Raw genomic sequence first — 15705 nt, 5'->3', positions numbered from 1 at the left:
TCAGATATTTTGTTCTATCTCCTGTAAATTTCTGTCTCTGTGTCCACAGGCCTGGCAGCCTCCTCTTCAGTTATCAGTCCTATACTGTCACCAGTCTCCACCAAACTCAAGAGCAGCTCGCCTGCTGTCAACAAACCACAAGAGGGTGAGACAGATTTCTTGTGACATCACTGTCACAGCTAAAGAAATCCGGAGGACATATTTCACTGTTGAGCTTTTTATTAAGTTCAAAATTAAATTGATAATTATTGAATCAAGCTCAGAAATAACACAATAAAATATTGATGAGTAACTTAAAAACCTAGTAATTGGTCAATCATAGTGAAACAGGCCAAATGATGTACATCATCATGATGATGTTTTTTAGTTGGTTAAAGAGAATTTGATCTACTATGTCAACATAAGTGAGTTGGATTGATTGAATGATTTCATTTACAGAAATTGAGGCCAGACCAGACATGGAATCTGATAAGAAACTAGACAAGTTGGAGAGCTTCTTGGGACGTCTGAATAGCAAAGGTATGCTCTTCTTTTCTGACTTTAAGCTCCTTCAATCTTATTTTTATTAAACAACCTCTTGTGTCATCTTCACAGTAGACCTCTAAAAATTTTTTGAAATTATCATTTCTACTCATTTGGTGGGTGGTTGCTTAGCATGCAGCAGTCCTTCATCATCTTCATCATCATTCTGTTTTTCTCCTGATTATTCTACCCTTGTTGTGTATTGATTTCATTATTGGATTAGGACCTAATCTAGTTTCTCTCCTTCCTTTTTGCTGTTGATTAGTGGCAGGCCTCCAGGAAACCACCATAACAGTTACTGAGAAGGCAGTGAAGGAAGTGATGAAGCTGGATGATGAAATCTTCTCCAAGTTCTACAGACGCGTCGCTGAATTTCCACGCATGCCCACCAGGATCGAGATTCATGAGGATTTTGACACCATATTCGGTTCTCAGGGTCCAAAGTAAGAACATATTGAAGCTTTTTATGATTCCTGACTCATACATTTCATTCATCACCCGCATGTGTGCTCATACGCTTCTCTTTGTTTCCAGGTTGACCTCAGCCATGGTACAGCATAAGCGCTCGGTGCGTCCATCCAGGAACGTCCAGTCATCCAGAAACCCTCTGAAGATGCTGGCGGCTAGAGAAGACATTAGACACGAGTACACCGAGGAGAGACTGAATGTGGCACAGCTGGAGAGCAAGAGGATGAAGGCTGAGAAGAGTGAGTGTAAGGATGACCCCATGTGTTTATGCACAGTATGTGTGTGTTTGTCATGTCGTTTGTAGTCGAAAATTGGAAACTTTGTTGTTAACAGCCTACAAAACTACATCAATCTCCACATCTTATTGGATAAACAGCTCTAATTGGAATGCAGCCTCATATGACCCACTTCTGTAGCACTGTTTACAGCAGGGATTTACTTTTTTTGAAGTTTAATGAAGCATTTATGTTATTTCTCTACTCGCTTCCCCCCATAGCTCGATGCCTTTATAAAAATGTGTACTCTTTCTCTTTCCAGTAAATAAAACCTCTGAGTACTCCGATGCTGCTCTGGCAGGTCTGGCCAGTAAAGAGAACTTCAGCAGCGTGAGTCTGCGCAGCGTCAACATCTCTGAGCAGATGTCCAACAACAGTGCTGTGCCCTACAAGAACCTCATGCTGATGCAGATCAAAGGTAAAAACCCTGTTTGACTCTGCTGAGCAGTACGGTATTGTATGATTGGTTTTACCTGCATGACCCCTGCCGCCGTCATTTGAAGATCCTTTCCTGACACTTTCTCTACTCACAGGGTTGAGATTGATGATGGATGTCAACCTTAAATTAAAACCTGGACTGGATGCTAACTAGAACTTTCCACTGACAATCTATCAAATACAATACTTTGGGAAATAGAGAAATTTGAGCTAGGCTAGCTGTTTCCCTCTGTTTCTAGTCTTTGTGCTAAGCTTAGCTAACCAGCTGTTGGCTATAGCTTCATATGTACTTTACAGATATGAAAGTAGATCTTCTCACTCTCATCCAGAAAATAAAATACCTGTATTTCCCAAAATGCATACTATTCCTTAACAAACACTCTTGTTTTTTGACATGTGAACTTTTAATCAAACAGAGCCAATATGCTTTAAAGGAGCGAAACTCAGCAGAAAACGTTTTTCTCTCTAAGGTCGTCGTCATGTTCAGACCAGATTAGTGGAGCCAAGAGCATCATCTCTGAACAGCGGCGACAGTTTCCTGTTGGTCACTCCAGAGCACTGCATCGTCTGGATTGGAGAGTTCTCAAACGTCATTGAAAAGGCCAAGGTGAGCCCTTTACCTGTATTATTGCCAACTGTTTCCTATACCCAAGAGCTTTGGTATGTCCAGCATCAAAGCTACTGTTGTAATATTGGCGTTCGAACATAGATGAATCATTGATGATTCTGCCTCTCATTTTCTTTCCCAACACACACACTCTAACATACACACATTAACACACACTGGCACAAATATCCATCTGTGCTCCTCATCAAACACATGCTTCCAGGCTAGACTACAGCTCTTTCATTTCCCCAAAGGAGGTCCGTCTAGACACTTTCTGATAAACATTTGTTTTTCTACTCTGACTCCTTGTTCAGTGCTGTTTACTCATGTATTATGATTCTGTGCAAAAAAAACCTCCAGCAGTATTCAGCCAAGACTCTTCTCAGCCTTTTCTCACCACCATCACCATCCCTGGATTAATTGAGAAAAGTCCATTTCCCTTGTTGTTTACATCAAAGTCACCATTGAGACTTCTTCATTGTCTCTGTCACTATTTTTTTTAAAGATATTTGTTTCTTTCCTGTAGGCAATAGATTTAGCCACCTTCATCCAGACGAAGAAGGACATGGGCTGCAGGGCGAGCCAGGTGCAGACCATCGAGGAAGGGGTGAACCCACAGGGTCCAGATACCCAGCAGTTCTGGACGATCCTAGGAGGACAGACTGCTTATCAACGTAAGACATGAACCCATAATACTCAGACTTTCTTGCAGGCAGTTTGACCCCATTTACAATAGATATTATAAAACATCTGTATCAGCACATGTTATTCGGATAATTAAAAATGCAAGTTAAATGGTTTAAAAGTGCCACGATCAGAATCTGATCACATCTGCTTGACAACATCGGATTTTAGGTAGGTGTAAATGCTATTTGTACAACGTGCTGGCATCTGTACACAATGCGACATTCATACAGATATTTGTCTTTAGCTAACATGAAATGTATGTTTAAATTTAGGGAGTGAGCAAGTGAAAAGTCTGAAACACACCTCTAATTGTTGCTTATATGTCTACTCTGTGACAGGAAACAGAACTGTGTAAAATTGAAAGCAATACAGGTGGAAATTAATGATGTACAGTAAGAAATTACTCATGCACTCTGTGGAGCTGATCTGCTGTTAACAAGGCATATAAATTATCTTGTCAAAGGGTAGCCTACACTCTAGTACTGCAACACTCTGGGAAAAACTGACACAATAGTTTTTACACAAATAAAGAATAACTTAATGTGTTACATTTGCCAAATTGAAAAGAATTTTTTTTTTAAAAATGTAAAAAATTGTCGTTGAAAGCAGTTCACAATATCTATAAGGTTTCTCCAAACTCAACAATTCACAAAACTCTTTTTTTCAGGGAGTCTGGGGCTGATTTGTCGCCACTTACAATTACTTATGCACAGGTTTTGCTCTATAGGACAGAGATCTGATGAGATCTAAACATAAAGGCAAGATTGGATTGTTTATTTTCTGAAAGTTAGATTACAGATCCCATTTTAATTACAGGTGTAAATGATGTTTGACTTGTCTTACAGTGTGTGTAGAGATATCCTGGTAACACTGGACCTTTTCTATGGGTGCTTTAGGGTGCATGCAGACAGTTACACTGACATTATATGTCTGTCCAATTGCACTGTAGCGGCAGGTCCACCGGAGGAGGATGAGCAGTTTGAGAATGCCATTGTGGAAACCAACTGTATCTTCAGACTGCTGGATGACAAACTAGTTCCTGATGATGACGAGTGGGGGAAGGTCCCTCGCAGCTCTCTGCTTGAATCCAAGGAGGTCAGTGGGACTTTCTGTGGGCCCACAAAGTCTCTCAACACCCTTTGCTTTCTTGTTTGAGTATTTGGATGTAAAAGATGTGCCGTCAGTGTTTCTAAGCTGGATTAGATAAACATGATTTTAGACTATAAGCAACCGTGGTGCCTTTGAACTAGCACTGTTCACCAGAATGTAATGTAGCACCCACAATATGCAACTTCCTATCATGCTATAATGTAATTAGAGTATCTGAGAGTGGACGTTTTCTTTGTGGCATCGAGCTCTGAATGTCAATATTTATAATATTTCAGTTTTTCAAGAGGAGCTTTTTTGCTTCAAGCTGCTTTTAATTTGTTGCTTAGCAACAGCAGGTGCCACTGCAAGTACCTCCTACATCCATCTGTGCACTGCTGCTGCTGCTGAAAATTTAAATGGGTTCAGGAAACTGTAGCTAGGAGGACACTGCAGTTACATTGCTTTGCATATAAATGGTGAAGCGTTTTACAGTCTTTTTTCTTCTTCTATAGTGTTATTAGTTGAGGCCTGTGCAATACCGTTTGTTGTGATTGGTGTTTTTAGGTTATATTCTGTCAGTCTTGGGTCTTGTTTTAAAAATTAGAATATTCTTTTACAGGCATTTATTGAGAATGAATCAGCTGTGTAGTGTTAGTCACGACAAACAAACAAACACAATTGACTCACCTATGCTTCTATATTTTTTGTGTTGTTGTGCTGTGCATGCTGCAGGTGTTGGTGTTTGACTTTGGCAGTGAGGTGTACGTGTGGCATGGTAAAGAGGTGACTCTGGCCCAGAGGAAAGTGGCCTTCCAGCTCGCTAAACACCTTTGGAATGGGATGTTTGACTACACCTGTTGTGATGTCAACCCTCTGGACCCTGGAGGCTGCAACACACTCATACCCAGGTAGGAAACACACACTTGTTTTATCACTTACAGTAACATTTCACTGACTTTCCCTAAAACTTCACTGAACCTTAAATTTAAAATTAACCCACGAGTAAATGGTTGTCTCATGACTAACATTTGTCCTGTGATGGGAGGTGAGTCGCATAATTTGACTTTGTAAGCACATAACCCCAAAACACAATAGATACAACAAGTAACACACACATAAACACTTTGTATTTTTGTATTTGTCAGAATCATCATTACTATAAATCATTCCTACATGATCCTTAACATATACATGTATGTGTATATATATATATATATATATATATATATATATATATATACACATATCCTCACTGTTATAGTCTAAAACTGAAACTGGGCTCATAAAATTAATAAATAAAAGCCACAAGCGCTCTTATGTTGTCTTTATCTTTAGGATTATATGATCATTGCCAATATCCTTCATATTAGCACCTCAGCAATGATATAGTTGATCTAAAAAACAAAAGCAGGCATAGCAAACTGCTATCCTTATAATTACACATGCACATTCACACACATAAGAATGTAATGATCTTTGATTAAGCATAAAGTTTAATCTTGAAATCTTTTCTCCGTCTCTTCTTGTGTGTGCCCTCACTAACAGGAAGGGCCAGGGCCGCCCTGATTGGGCGATATTCGGCAGGCTGACAGAGCACAATGAGACAATCTTGTTCAAGGAGAAGTTCATGGACTGGACCGAAGCAAAGTTGCCATCACCAAAGGAAGGCTCGTGCGAGCTCGTACCTGAGCAGAAGGTGCGTTACAAGTCACACATATGTTTTCTCTGTCTCCCCTTCTGTTTATTTATTGGACTGTGGCTCAAACTCAATTTCAGTTAATGTTGCCAGGAACTGTTGGTTACACACTGGGACCAAAACAAAAAAAAAGAAGAAAATGGATGCTGATTCAACCACAAGTAACAAGAATTGGTGCATGTGTATTTATCTGTGATCTTTGCCCCTCTTTTCTCTCAGGAGGCCCCGGGGCGAGAATGCCGACCTTATGACGCCACCCTGATGCTGCCCGTTCTCCAGTCGTCCATTTCCACCATCCTGGACGGGGTAAATGTCGGTCGAGGCTACGGCCCGGTGGAGACTGAGGATCACATGAGGACTCAGGAGATCAGCACAGTGTCAGTGGACGTCTGGCACATCCTGGAGTTCGACTACAGCCGTCTGCCACGGCAGAGCATCGGCCAGTTCCATGAGGGCGACGCCTACGTGGTCAAGTGGAAGTACATGGTCAGCACCTCAGGTTAGTCACTGTGGTTTTTATACTCCGACACAAATAACAACCTCTATAAAACAGCAGCTGCAATTCAAGTATCACACTTAACAATTTGAAATAAGTTATAGTGGACTAAGTTTGGTAATCTTTCTTACTGAACACCAAAGAGTAAAACAAAAGTTGCCAGCTGTGGAAAAATAAACAAGGATAGGCGACACACAGATGTAAAGGTGACGGGAGAATTGAAAAAAATCAAAGGCGACAATTAGTGACAGCTAAAAAATGTATTGTAAGTTTGAGAATGACATTCGCAGAATTGCAACCACATATTAACCCACACACAGTAAAAAGTATATGATGCTGGTCAAGTCTGAAGGTTACATTTCATTTTGTAAAGGGAGTTGAAATCAGGGTCTGCTACAATAAAAATGTTCATGTAGCGTTGGGTCTGTGTGTCCCAGTTGGTCGCAGGCAGAACCCTGAGGTGAGGAGCACTGGGCCGGGGAAGGAGAAGTGCTGCTACTTCTTCTGGCAGGGTCGACACTCTACCGTCAGCGAGAAGGGGACATCAGCGCTGATGACGGTAGAACTGGACGAAGAAAGAGGGGCTCAGGTACAGGAGATGAGGCCAAATAATCCACAGAAACTACAAATGTATCTAACAGAAAGGGAAATGTGGCGTGAAAACAGCCACAAAAAAGTTTGATGTTCACTCTTACATACCAGACTCCCACTATAACACAATAACCTTCATATTAAGTACTGAATGTGTGAACTACTACTAACTACTACCTTTTTTTATACTTATTCTATACACCTTCACTCTGTGTCTACATTTTTTAGGTTCAGGTGCAGCAAGGAAAGGAGCCTCCATGTTTCCTACAGTGCTTTAACGGAGGGATGATCCTCCACGCTGGCAAGAGGGAGGAGGAGGAGGAGAACACTCAGAGTAAACATTTCAACATTTCTTCTTTTCATTCTAGTTATTAATTTGTCGACATTCCTGATTCTACAAGGCACAGGGGTTTTTCAATGCCTTAATGACGCAGATTATTTACTATTTTACCAAAACAATCGTTTTTCACAACAGAATAACAAAAACAAACAGAATAGTGAAATTATATTTGCTTGTATGCCAGAGTGGGTGGTTGAGTAGATTGGGTCAGCCAGCCACAGCCAAAATCTGCCTACAGCTCCTTATTTTTCCTGCATTTTTTAAAATTAAAGTAGTACTCAAAGACTAAAAACCATTATAAAACTAAAACTTCTGGAGCTTACCACCTTAAAACCTTGATTTCTAGAGTCAATTTAGAAATGCAAAACAAAATACAATAATTTTGGCAATGATTCAGCCAAGTTCAATATGCCATGGTCTTTATTTTGCATTATCTTGACAGTTAAAAGACTTAAAAATAATCTCTAAATGGAAATTACCATTTAAATAAAATCATACCAACTGTTATAAAAGCTTTACTGATATGAAAGTAAAGGACATAATGAGTCACCATTGTTACTATTATCTTTTGTTGAGTTTTACGTATGTCATGTATGTGTATTTTCTGGAATACTGAGCGATAACTGAATCTTTATTGACAACTCTATAAACATATGGTCTGTGTCCAGGTGAGTGGCGTCTGTACTGTGTGCGGGGCGAGGTGCCAGTGGAGGGCCACCTGCTGGAGGTGGCGTGTCACTGCAGCAGCCTGCGCTCCAGAGCCTCCATGATCCTCCTCAACATCAACAAGGCCATCATCTACCTGTGGCACGGCTGCAAGACGCAGCTACACACACGCAGTGTTGGAAACACAGCCGCACGCAAAATCAAAGAACAGTGAGTTTTTATCCGGATAATGTCAGATCACTTTCAGTAAATCAACACCAATTAAAAACTGGTCTGTTTTCCTCTGATTTCTCTCAGGTGTCCACTGGAGGCCGGTCTTCACAGCAGCAGTAAGGTGACCATCCACGAGTGTGATGAGGGAGTAGAGCCTCCAGGCTTCTGGGAGGCTCTGGGGAGAAAAGACAGAAAGGCCTACGACTGTATGCTGCAAGGTAAAGTCTATGTCCATGTACTTCAGTTACTTAGTGATACATATACTCCCTGTCTATTAGTTAGACATATGATACATTACCCAGACACATCTCATAATCTTACAATGTTTAATAAAAAAATGAAGAAACAAGACCAAGAATCAGGCTCAAGTTTTGTTAGCCGACAGTTTTTGATTCAGTGAATTCTTGAATTTTAATACACAGCGCCAAACCAAAGTGTAAGACTAAACTAATTTATCATTACATGTTGGTTATTTTTTAGATCCAGGTAAATTCAACTTCACCCCACGGCTTTTCCAGCTGAGCAGCACATCCGGAGAGTTTGTGGCGGGCGAGTTCTTCCACCCATCCAGAGCTCCAGACCTGGTCAGCTCTCTGCCCTTCCTGCAGGAAGACCTGTACAACGCACCACAACCTGGTGAGGCATGAGGACGAAGTAACTGCAATAAATACGCCATGATGAAGTCCTTTAATTATCCTTATGCATGCAGTTATGATTTAATGATATACTGTTTTCTCTCTCTGACAGCGTTGTTCCTGGTGGATAACTTCCATGAGGTTTACCTGTGGCAAGGCTGGTGGCCTCAAGACAGCGAGAGCACCGGCTCGGCTCGAATCCGCTGGGATGCAGACAGGAAGTGTGCCATGGAGACCGTGCTGCAGTACTGCAAAGGTTAGGGTGATGTGTATGATGATAGCTGCTCTAATATATTATTAATATTTTATAACAATAGATAGCTAATGCCAATACAGATGACACATCTTTTTTTTGTGTGTGTGTTTATTTTGTTTTGATGTTATTTATTCCTCTTTTTGTGCCAAGCAAACAAAAATAACTGCACATGAAAAAGATTCTCCTTTTCTTTTTGGAAAGTAACTGCCTCAAACTACCAGTAATTTTCATAACTTAAGTTGAGAATTATTTCGATAATTTTCTCCTGCAGAGAAGAACGAGAAGAAGCCTCAGAAGTCATATCTGATCCACGCTGGTCTGGAGCCGCTCACCTTCACCAACATGTTTCCGAGCTGGGAGCACAGAGAGGACGTGGCTGAGATCACCGAGAGGGTCAGCACATTAACTCCTCACCAAGCATACTCTCATTTGTATTATATAATCATGATGTCAGTGAGCAGTCAGGAGTCTACTCACATATAGAGACTGATTTCTTCATCAAGTTTATGACTTTTCTACATACAGTATTCTTAACGCCAAAAGCCTGAGCTTGCAAATACTGATAAAACACATATATTGCACAGAATATATACACACACAGCCTCTTTCTTTACTTCTAATTTTCACACATCTTCTCTCAAACTAATCGTCCAAATTCCTGCTGTCAGTATAAAGGACATCATGCAGTGTCCTGTGTTGTGGCTGCAGGAGGCAGAGGTGTGTAACCAGATCATCCTGGTGGAGGACGTGTTGGCCCGGCTCTGTCAGAACACCTTCCCTCTGGCTCAGCTGCAGGCCCGTCCACTCCCAGAGGGAGTCGACCCGCTCCGCCTGGAGATCTACCTGTCCGACCAGGACTTTGAGGTTATTATACACAAACGCTGCAGCACAAAACCTGATTTCCCAATTTTAATTTACTGTGTATTGGTGTTTTATTTCATTGCACTCCTGAAATGTTGTTGTTCTTATCCTCATATATTACATTGCCAAAGAAATTTTAATGTTTTATTACTCAAGACAAATTAGAGCACAGTGATCAGGGAGATGTGGACGAGTTTGTTGGTCAAGGGTTAATTATTTAAGCCAGTCACCCATCATTATCTTTAAAAGGAAGAATCCACTGCAAGACATTTAACACGACTATTCAAAAGTGGATTTCTCCTCTGAGTCTCTGCTGGATTACTGCAACACCTCATTCATTTCATCCATCCTAACTCCATCTAACTCTCGCTTTACAGCCAAAGTTGTAGGTGGATTCAGGTAAGAAGAGCTTCTCATGTGACTCATCAGCATTTGGCAACTCTCTCCTTCTCCCGGGCATGTTAGCACTCTTTTTCTCTTTATGAAAACTCTCTGTCACTCTTGTGGTGCGGGTTGTGGAGGAAAGTATATGCGCTCGGCTGCACTATTACGTCTGAAGATATCAACCCGATTACTTACTGTAGTCCTGCATATCAGCTGCAGTCACAGAGGATTTAGCACTGCGGCTTCTTTACACAGGAGACAACAAATATAAAGTGACACATGAACCAAGCGTACACCCCATTCCTGCTAGGAAGAAAAGAGTTATTATTAGCAGGGCAGTGTTAGCTTTAGAGTCAAAATGACAAGTATTTATATAATTGTGTGCATGTATATGATGCAGAAAGTCATACTTATTCACATAATGTCTCACAGACTGACAGTCACAAAATTATTAGCATCTGTTTTGATGATTTTTGTTTGTTTACACCCTCTCCAATGTGAGGATTTGCTGCTTATCTCTGTTTTACATCAAAACAGAGACTTTTGAAGTCACCACTTTGGGCTCTGGAAAATTAAACTGAGGATGTTTTTGTGTTTTCTGACATTTTATATTCAATTAGGGCTGTCACGATACCAGATTTTATCCTACATGATTATTGAGGCCAAAAGAATTCCCGATGACGATTTTATCGCGATATCCAGCAAAATTTTAAAGAAAAATGCAAGCAATCAGATCTATCTTTAACTTTGTTTGCTGCATGTTTTGTCTCTTTTTTTGGCAAATATATAATTCCCTCAAAATACAAGTCTAGGGATGTGAAGAGAGAGTCTGTAACCATAATTGTAAAACAAAGTGTACAAATGGAACAATTACTATCAGCTACTCAGTTACTAATGAAAAGGCAACCAGATAAACTCATAAACAAAAGACGCATAAGGCCGAAGAAGGGGGGATTATTATTTTTTTTTTTGTTTTATTTTTTTAATTTCTTTTTTTCTAGCAGGAATGGGCTTCCATATAACCCTCAGCGATAACCTGGGATTCCACAGCTTTTAACACATTTCCTTCATACGAACAACTAAGAGTGTAAATTACGTGATTAAACACTCAAATTTACACTTCTGTGATAAACGAGACGTATAATTGTGCAGCCCTTGTTCCTCTCCTCTCCTCTTTAAAAAGGTGTCTCTACTCAACACCTCTCTGCTGCTGCTGCTGCTGCTGCTGCTACTGCTACTCTTCTCTTCACACACACACATGCACACACACACCTTCCACCTGAGACTCTTTCCTCTCAGTTCTAATAAATGCACTTCTGATTCACCATCAGCTACACTGCAGTCTGACTCACTGTCTGTCTGTGGAGCACAAAATGGTGGCATGAAAACACTAAAACAATTCAGCTGTCCTTGAAAGACAGAATCGGTTTGCTGAGGTTTTGGGCCACAGTAACAACCCACTGAGCACGAGACACATTGTTACAGTTTACATATTTGGGTGTAAATGACTACCAGGTACAAGAAGTTTGGGAAGTAAATTGTTATTCAAAGTGTCTGACAACATTACAGAAAGGATCCTTTTTGTTCAACCAGAAAAAGCAGCTATATTACAAAAACACGCATTTTATCATTGTACAAAAAATACTGAATTCAAACTCAACAGAAGCAAAATTAAAATCACCAGAATCGTCTCTGTTCAATCAGCTTTGGTCGAAATTAACCCCAAATTCATCGAGTTAGATGAAAAGGTGAAAATATCATGAGGAGGAGCACGTAGCATGTAGAGCAGGATTATTTTCACATCTAACCTGCATGGGTGGATTAAGATCTTACTTCGATCAAACTGTAAAATACAGTAAAACAATTATAAAAATTACTGTTTTTCTAAATTAAGTCTGGTGGATTTGGCATGAGCGACATAGCACCTGTCTCTGGTGAAATGAAGAACATTTAACTCTTTAACGAAAAGGTCTGTCTTTTTATGATGTCAGACGCTTAGAATAACAATTCGTTTGCCTGTCAGTACCAAAACAAACACCTTTGGTTTGGGTTTTTTGTTTAGTTGTTTCCTGTTTTTCTTTTGTAGTTATATCCTCATGTGTCATGTTTTGTCTTTCCACTTCCTGTCTTTGTCTCTTTCCCACCCTTTTTCTGTTTACATCTGTGTTTCATTTGTTAATCATTGCTGTGTATTTAGCCTGTTTTCCCCTCACTCTTTGGCAGATTGTTTGTTTTCCTTCTTTTTACCCCACGTCAGTACTGTGTTCCCAGTGCTTCATTGGTTTGTAATTTGATTTGCCCGTCTGCTTCTTTAGTTTGTCTGCCTGTTCTGTTGTTTTTGTATAACAACTTTTTTTTTAATCAAAGCTCACTTTCTGTTTTTCAACCTGCCTGCCTTTGTTGTGTCTGCATTTGAGTCCTCACCTTTGTTTGCCAAACATTAACACTTTTTGTACCTATTAGTTACACTCAAAAACATGTAAACATAGGGCTCAGGTAAAAAAAATACCTGATTTTTCTTTTAACAGGCATAAAAACATGAACCAGATGAGTCCAAGATGTTCAACATATTGCTTCTTTTTTTTTTTTTAATTAAAACACTTATGATGCACTTTAATATGAAAATATTGACTCTGAAACTTCATTTTAGCGTTGACATCTAACTGAGACAGAACCAGAACCTGTGATCATCACTCTCTTTACAGTGACTCATTCCTCAGACCTTCAACAGATAATATTTTTTGACTTTCCTGGTGTAGAAGAACTTATCAACAAAATAAAGTGTTCAGACATGTTTTAAAGGCGGTTTAACATAAAAATACACCTGGCTTGAAAGACATAAAAAAAGATTTACTGCGATTTGAAAAATGACAGCATCACTGAGGTCTTAAAATTGCATTATTGTGTCTTTTTGGTCTTTATCTTAAGATACAGGAGAAACATCAGACAAGACCCTGTTGAATCCCCTGTGTCATCATCGTCCTGAATAATGAACTGTGTTTATCTCTTCTTTGTTTGCAGAAAGCTTTGGACATGAATAGAGAGGAATATGAAAGTTTACCAGGGTGGAAGCAAGTGAATTTAAAGAAGGCCAAAGGACTGTTTTAAGGAAGTTTTTAATCAAAGATGGTACGCGAAGTGGATAAAAAGTGGACGGTTGAGACGAAGACAGGAAATACAACACAAACCTTGTTTTTGTGGTAACATGCGAGGACACTGGGAGAGAAATTCAAAATGTCTGAATCTTAAGAAAACGAACATGAAGGATGAGACTGGAGATGCACTCGCCTTGCTTATAGTCATGTTTTACCTTTCAACTTTGTCATTACATAATTAAATTAAATTCAGTCGGTTAAGAGAAGGTGAAAACACCTCGCTTTGGTTCGTACTTGGTGTTTGCAAAGTCACCGCTCATGGACTTGAAGACAATGTGCACACTAGGACGCTTGGTGTCAGAGTGCCATGCTATGGTTGTGTATGTGTGTGTGCGATTGTATATAATGTTTGTATGTGTGTGTGTGTGTATGTAATGTTTATATGTTTACATGTGTGTGTAGGTGCGTCTGTGACTTTGTATCTATGTAAAAACAAATCCTGTCACGTCAGATGTTGTGAGGAAACTTGTTTTTTTTGTCTACAGTGTCTGGATGCTGTCAGGCCACGTAGGGAACTCATGTTGCTCGATCTCGTTTGAAACTGCTGAAGTGACTCTGACTCACTGAGAGCAGAGATGTACGAGTTGTAATTTAAAGGTTTGAGAAGCAGCCGCTTGATGAATCTGAATGTATAGTGCCTTGCTTTTTGTGTACAGTTTATATACAGAAATTCTAGTCTGCATTTTTAAAGACTTTCTTTGTGATATAAGACATAGTGAATTAAATCACAATAATGCTCAACTCAAACCACGTGTCATTCTTTGTCTCCTGCTTCATACATTTAAAGGGAATTCAGACCATATATTGACATCCGTCCTAAATGATCAGACCACAAGCAGACAGCTCTGTGTCGGTCAGTTCACATCTGGCATTAACATGTGTCTTAACAAGCATCTTACCTCCCAACTCCATACACAAATAAACACGTACATCACTTGGACAAACGGACAGATTGTTTTTTTAGACAAACAAAGAAATATCATGTATAAACTTTGCTGGATTTACAAGACCGCAAAAATAGTCAAGAATTTGTTGCAGACAGCATTTCACAAAGTTTATAAAGCTTCTCCAAACTCAACAACTCACAAAATTGAGTGATTTTTAAATGGAGTCTGGGGATTTTCTACTTGGACGACTGCTTACCAGAGGAGGGAAGTAACAAAGTACCAGGAATGGAACTAAAACAAAAAATACAAATATAAAGTACATTTACTCAAGTACTGTACATAAGTACAATTTTGACGTACTTGTACTTTACTTGAGTATTTCCATTTTCTGCTACTTTATACTTAGTCCACTACATTTATTTGAAAACTTTAGTTACTAGTTACTTTGCAGAATGCATTCTGCATCAGAGCCAAAGTATAGCATTTTTAATTTATCTATTTTGATCAGCAAAAAAAATAAACAAAAGAAAACGCCACTAATTTCTGATAATCAGAAAAATGCTGAATATTGAATCAAATTATCGGCCTGGTCAATAATTAATTGACCCCCTATAATACAGTCTATACTGGTTACCATTCGATTACAAAAAAAGTAGTCTGAATACTTTTGGATTACTTTAAAATAAAGTTAATAAAGTTTTTGTTGCTACTGTCAATCAAGGGCCACATGTTCAAGTTGTTGCTCTTGTAATAATGCCAGAGGAGCACTTAGTGAATATGTTCATCTTCAGGTTTCAATGTAAATACAAAGGAAGAAAAACTCAATGATCATCATTAAAAAACTAATATTAATTAAATCAACATTAACAAAACTGGCAATCTGAGAGGAGTAATTTACACTGTATTCATATTCATGAAAAAATTGATTTTAAAATTGCCATAATTTAAAGATGTAATTGAAAATACATTCCTTGACAAATGTACTCCATTACTAACCAGCCCTGCCCACTTGCCTAAAAGAGTAAATCCTGTGAATTTCTTGTCATCTGTGGCTCAGAAATACAATATGATTGATGGTATTTTTAATCATTTGATAAGAACTGAACTTTGCTCAGCTTCACTTCACTGCATCACTTTAAGCCTTCATTTAATGCACTGGCTTCATTTTCCAGCCCTGAAGGCTGCTGCTTTAAAACAAGTCACTGCCCTGTTGACTGTCACAGGATGAAAGGATCTTCAGACCAGATGTCCTGCAAAGTCAAACTGATGCTGCTGCCATGTGCCAGGTGTTTGTTTGACGAGCCTGTTCAGGTGAAGGTAGTTGGGCTTACAACTGAAGACTGTGTAAGATAAATGATCTAACCATGGGCCTGTTAATTATACCGGATGTGTGTTTGTGTGACTTCCTGTCCGGACTGAAGGCTGCTGAACTGCCAGAC

The 15705-nt window shown here is 39.4% G+C and overlaps 1 protein-coding gene across 1 annotated transcript in view; it reads left to right on the top strand.

The window, feature by feature from the left end:
* svilb (supervillin b) overlaps nt 1–14001 on the top strand; it is a 43106-nt gene extending 29105 nt beyond the window's left edge. Inside the window, exons 22-41 of the mRNA XM_073491328.1 lie at nt 50–145; nt 439–519; nt 788–965; nt 1057–1229; nt 1528–1683; nt 2174–2310; nt 2837–2984; nt 3947–4092; nt 4819–4994; nt 5632–5782; nt 6002–6281; nt 6716–6867; nt 7098–7203; nt 7878–8085; nt 8173–8306; nt 8569–8724; nt 8836–8979; nt 9251–9372; nt 9688–9843; nt 13246–14001. Coding sequence (XP_073347429.1) covers nt 50–145; nt 439–519; nt 788–965; nt 1057–1229; nt 1528–1683; nt 2174–2310; nt 2837–2984; nt 3947–4092; nt 4819–4994; nt 5632–5782; nt 6002–6281; nt 6716–6867; nt 7098–7203; nt 7878–8085; nt 8173–8306; nt 8569–8724; nt 8836–8979; nt 9251–9372; nt 9688–9843; nt 13246–13332 — 2987 coding nt within the window. The 3' untranslated portion in view covers nt 13333–14001. The remainder of the gene's footprint in view (nt 1–49; nt 146–438; nt 520–787; nt 966–1056; nt 1230–1527; nt 1684–2173; nt 2311–2836; nt 2985–3946; nt 4093–4818; nt 4995–5631; nt 5783–6001; nt 6282–6715; nt 6868–7097; nt 7204–7877; nt 8086–8172; nt 8307–8568; nt 8725–8835; nt 8980–9250; nt 9373–9687; nt 9844–13245) is intronic.
* The last annotated feature ends 1704 nt before the right edge of the window (nt 14002–15705 follow it).

This window comes from Pagrus major, chromosome 21 (assembly GCF_040436345.1).
Source record: "Pagrus major chromosome 21, Pma_NU_1.0".
Taxonomy (NCBI): Eukaryota; Metazoa; Chordata; class Actinopteri; order Spariformes; family Sparidae; genus Pagrus; species Pagrus major.
This window is presented reverse-complemented; position numbering and strand designations above follow the sequence as displayed.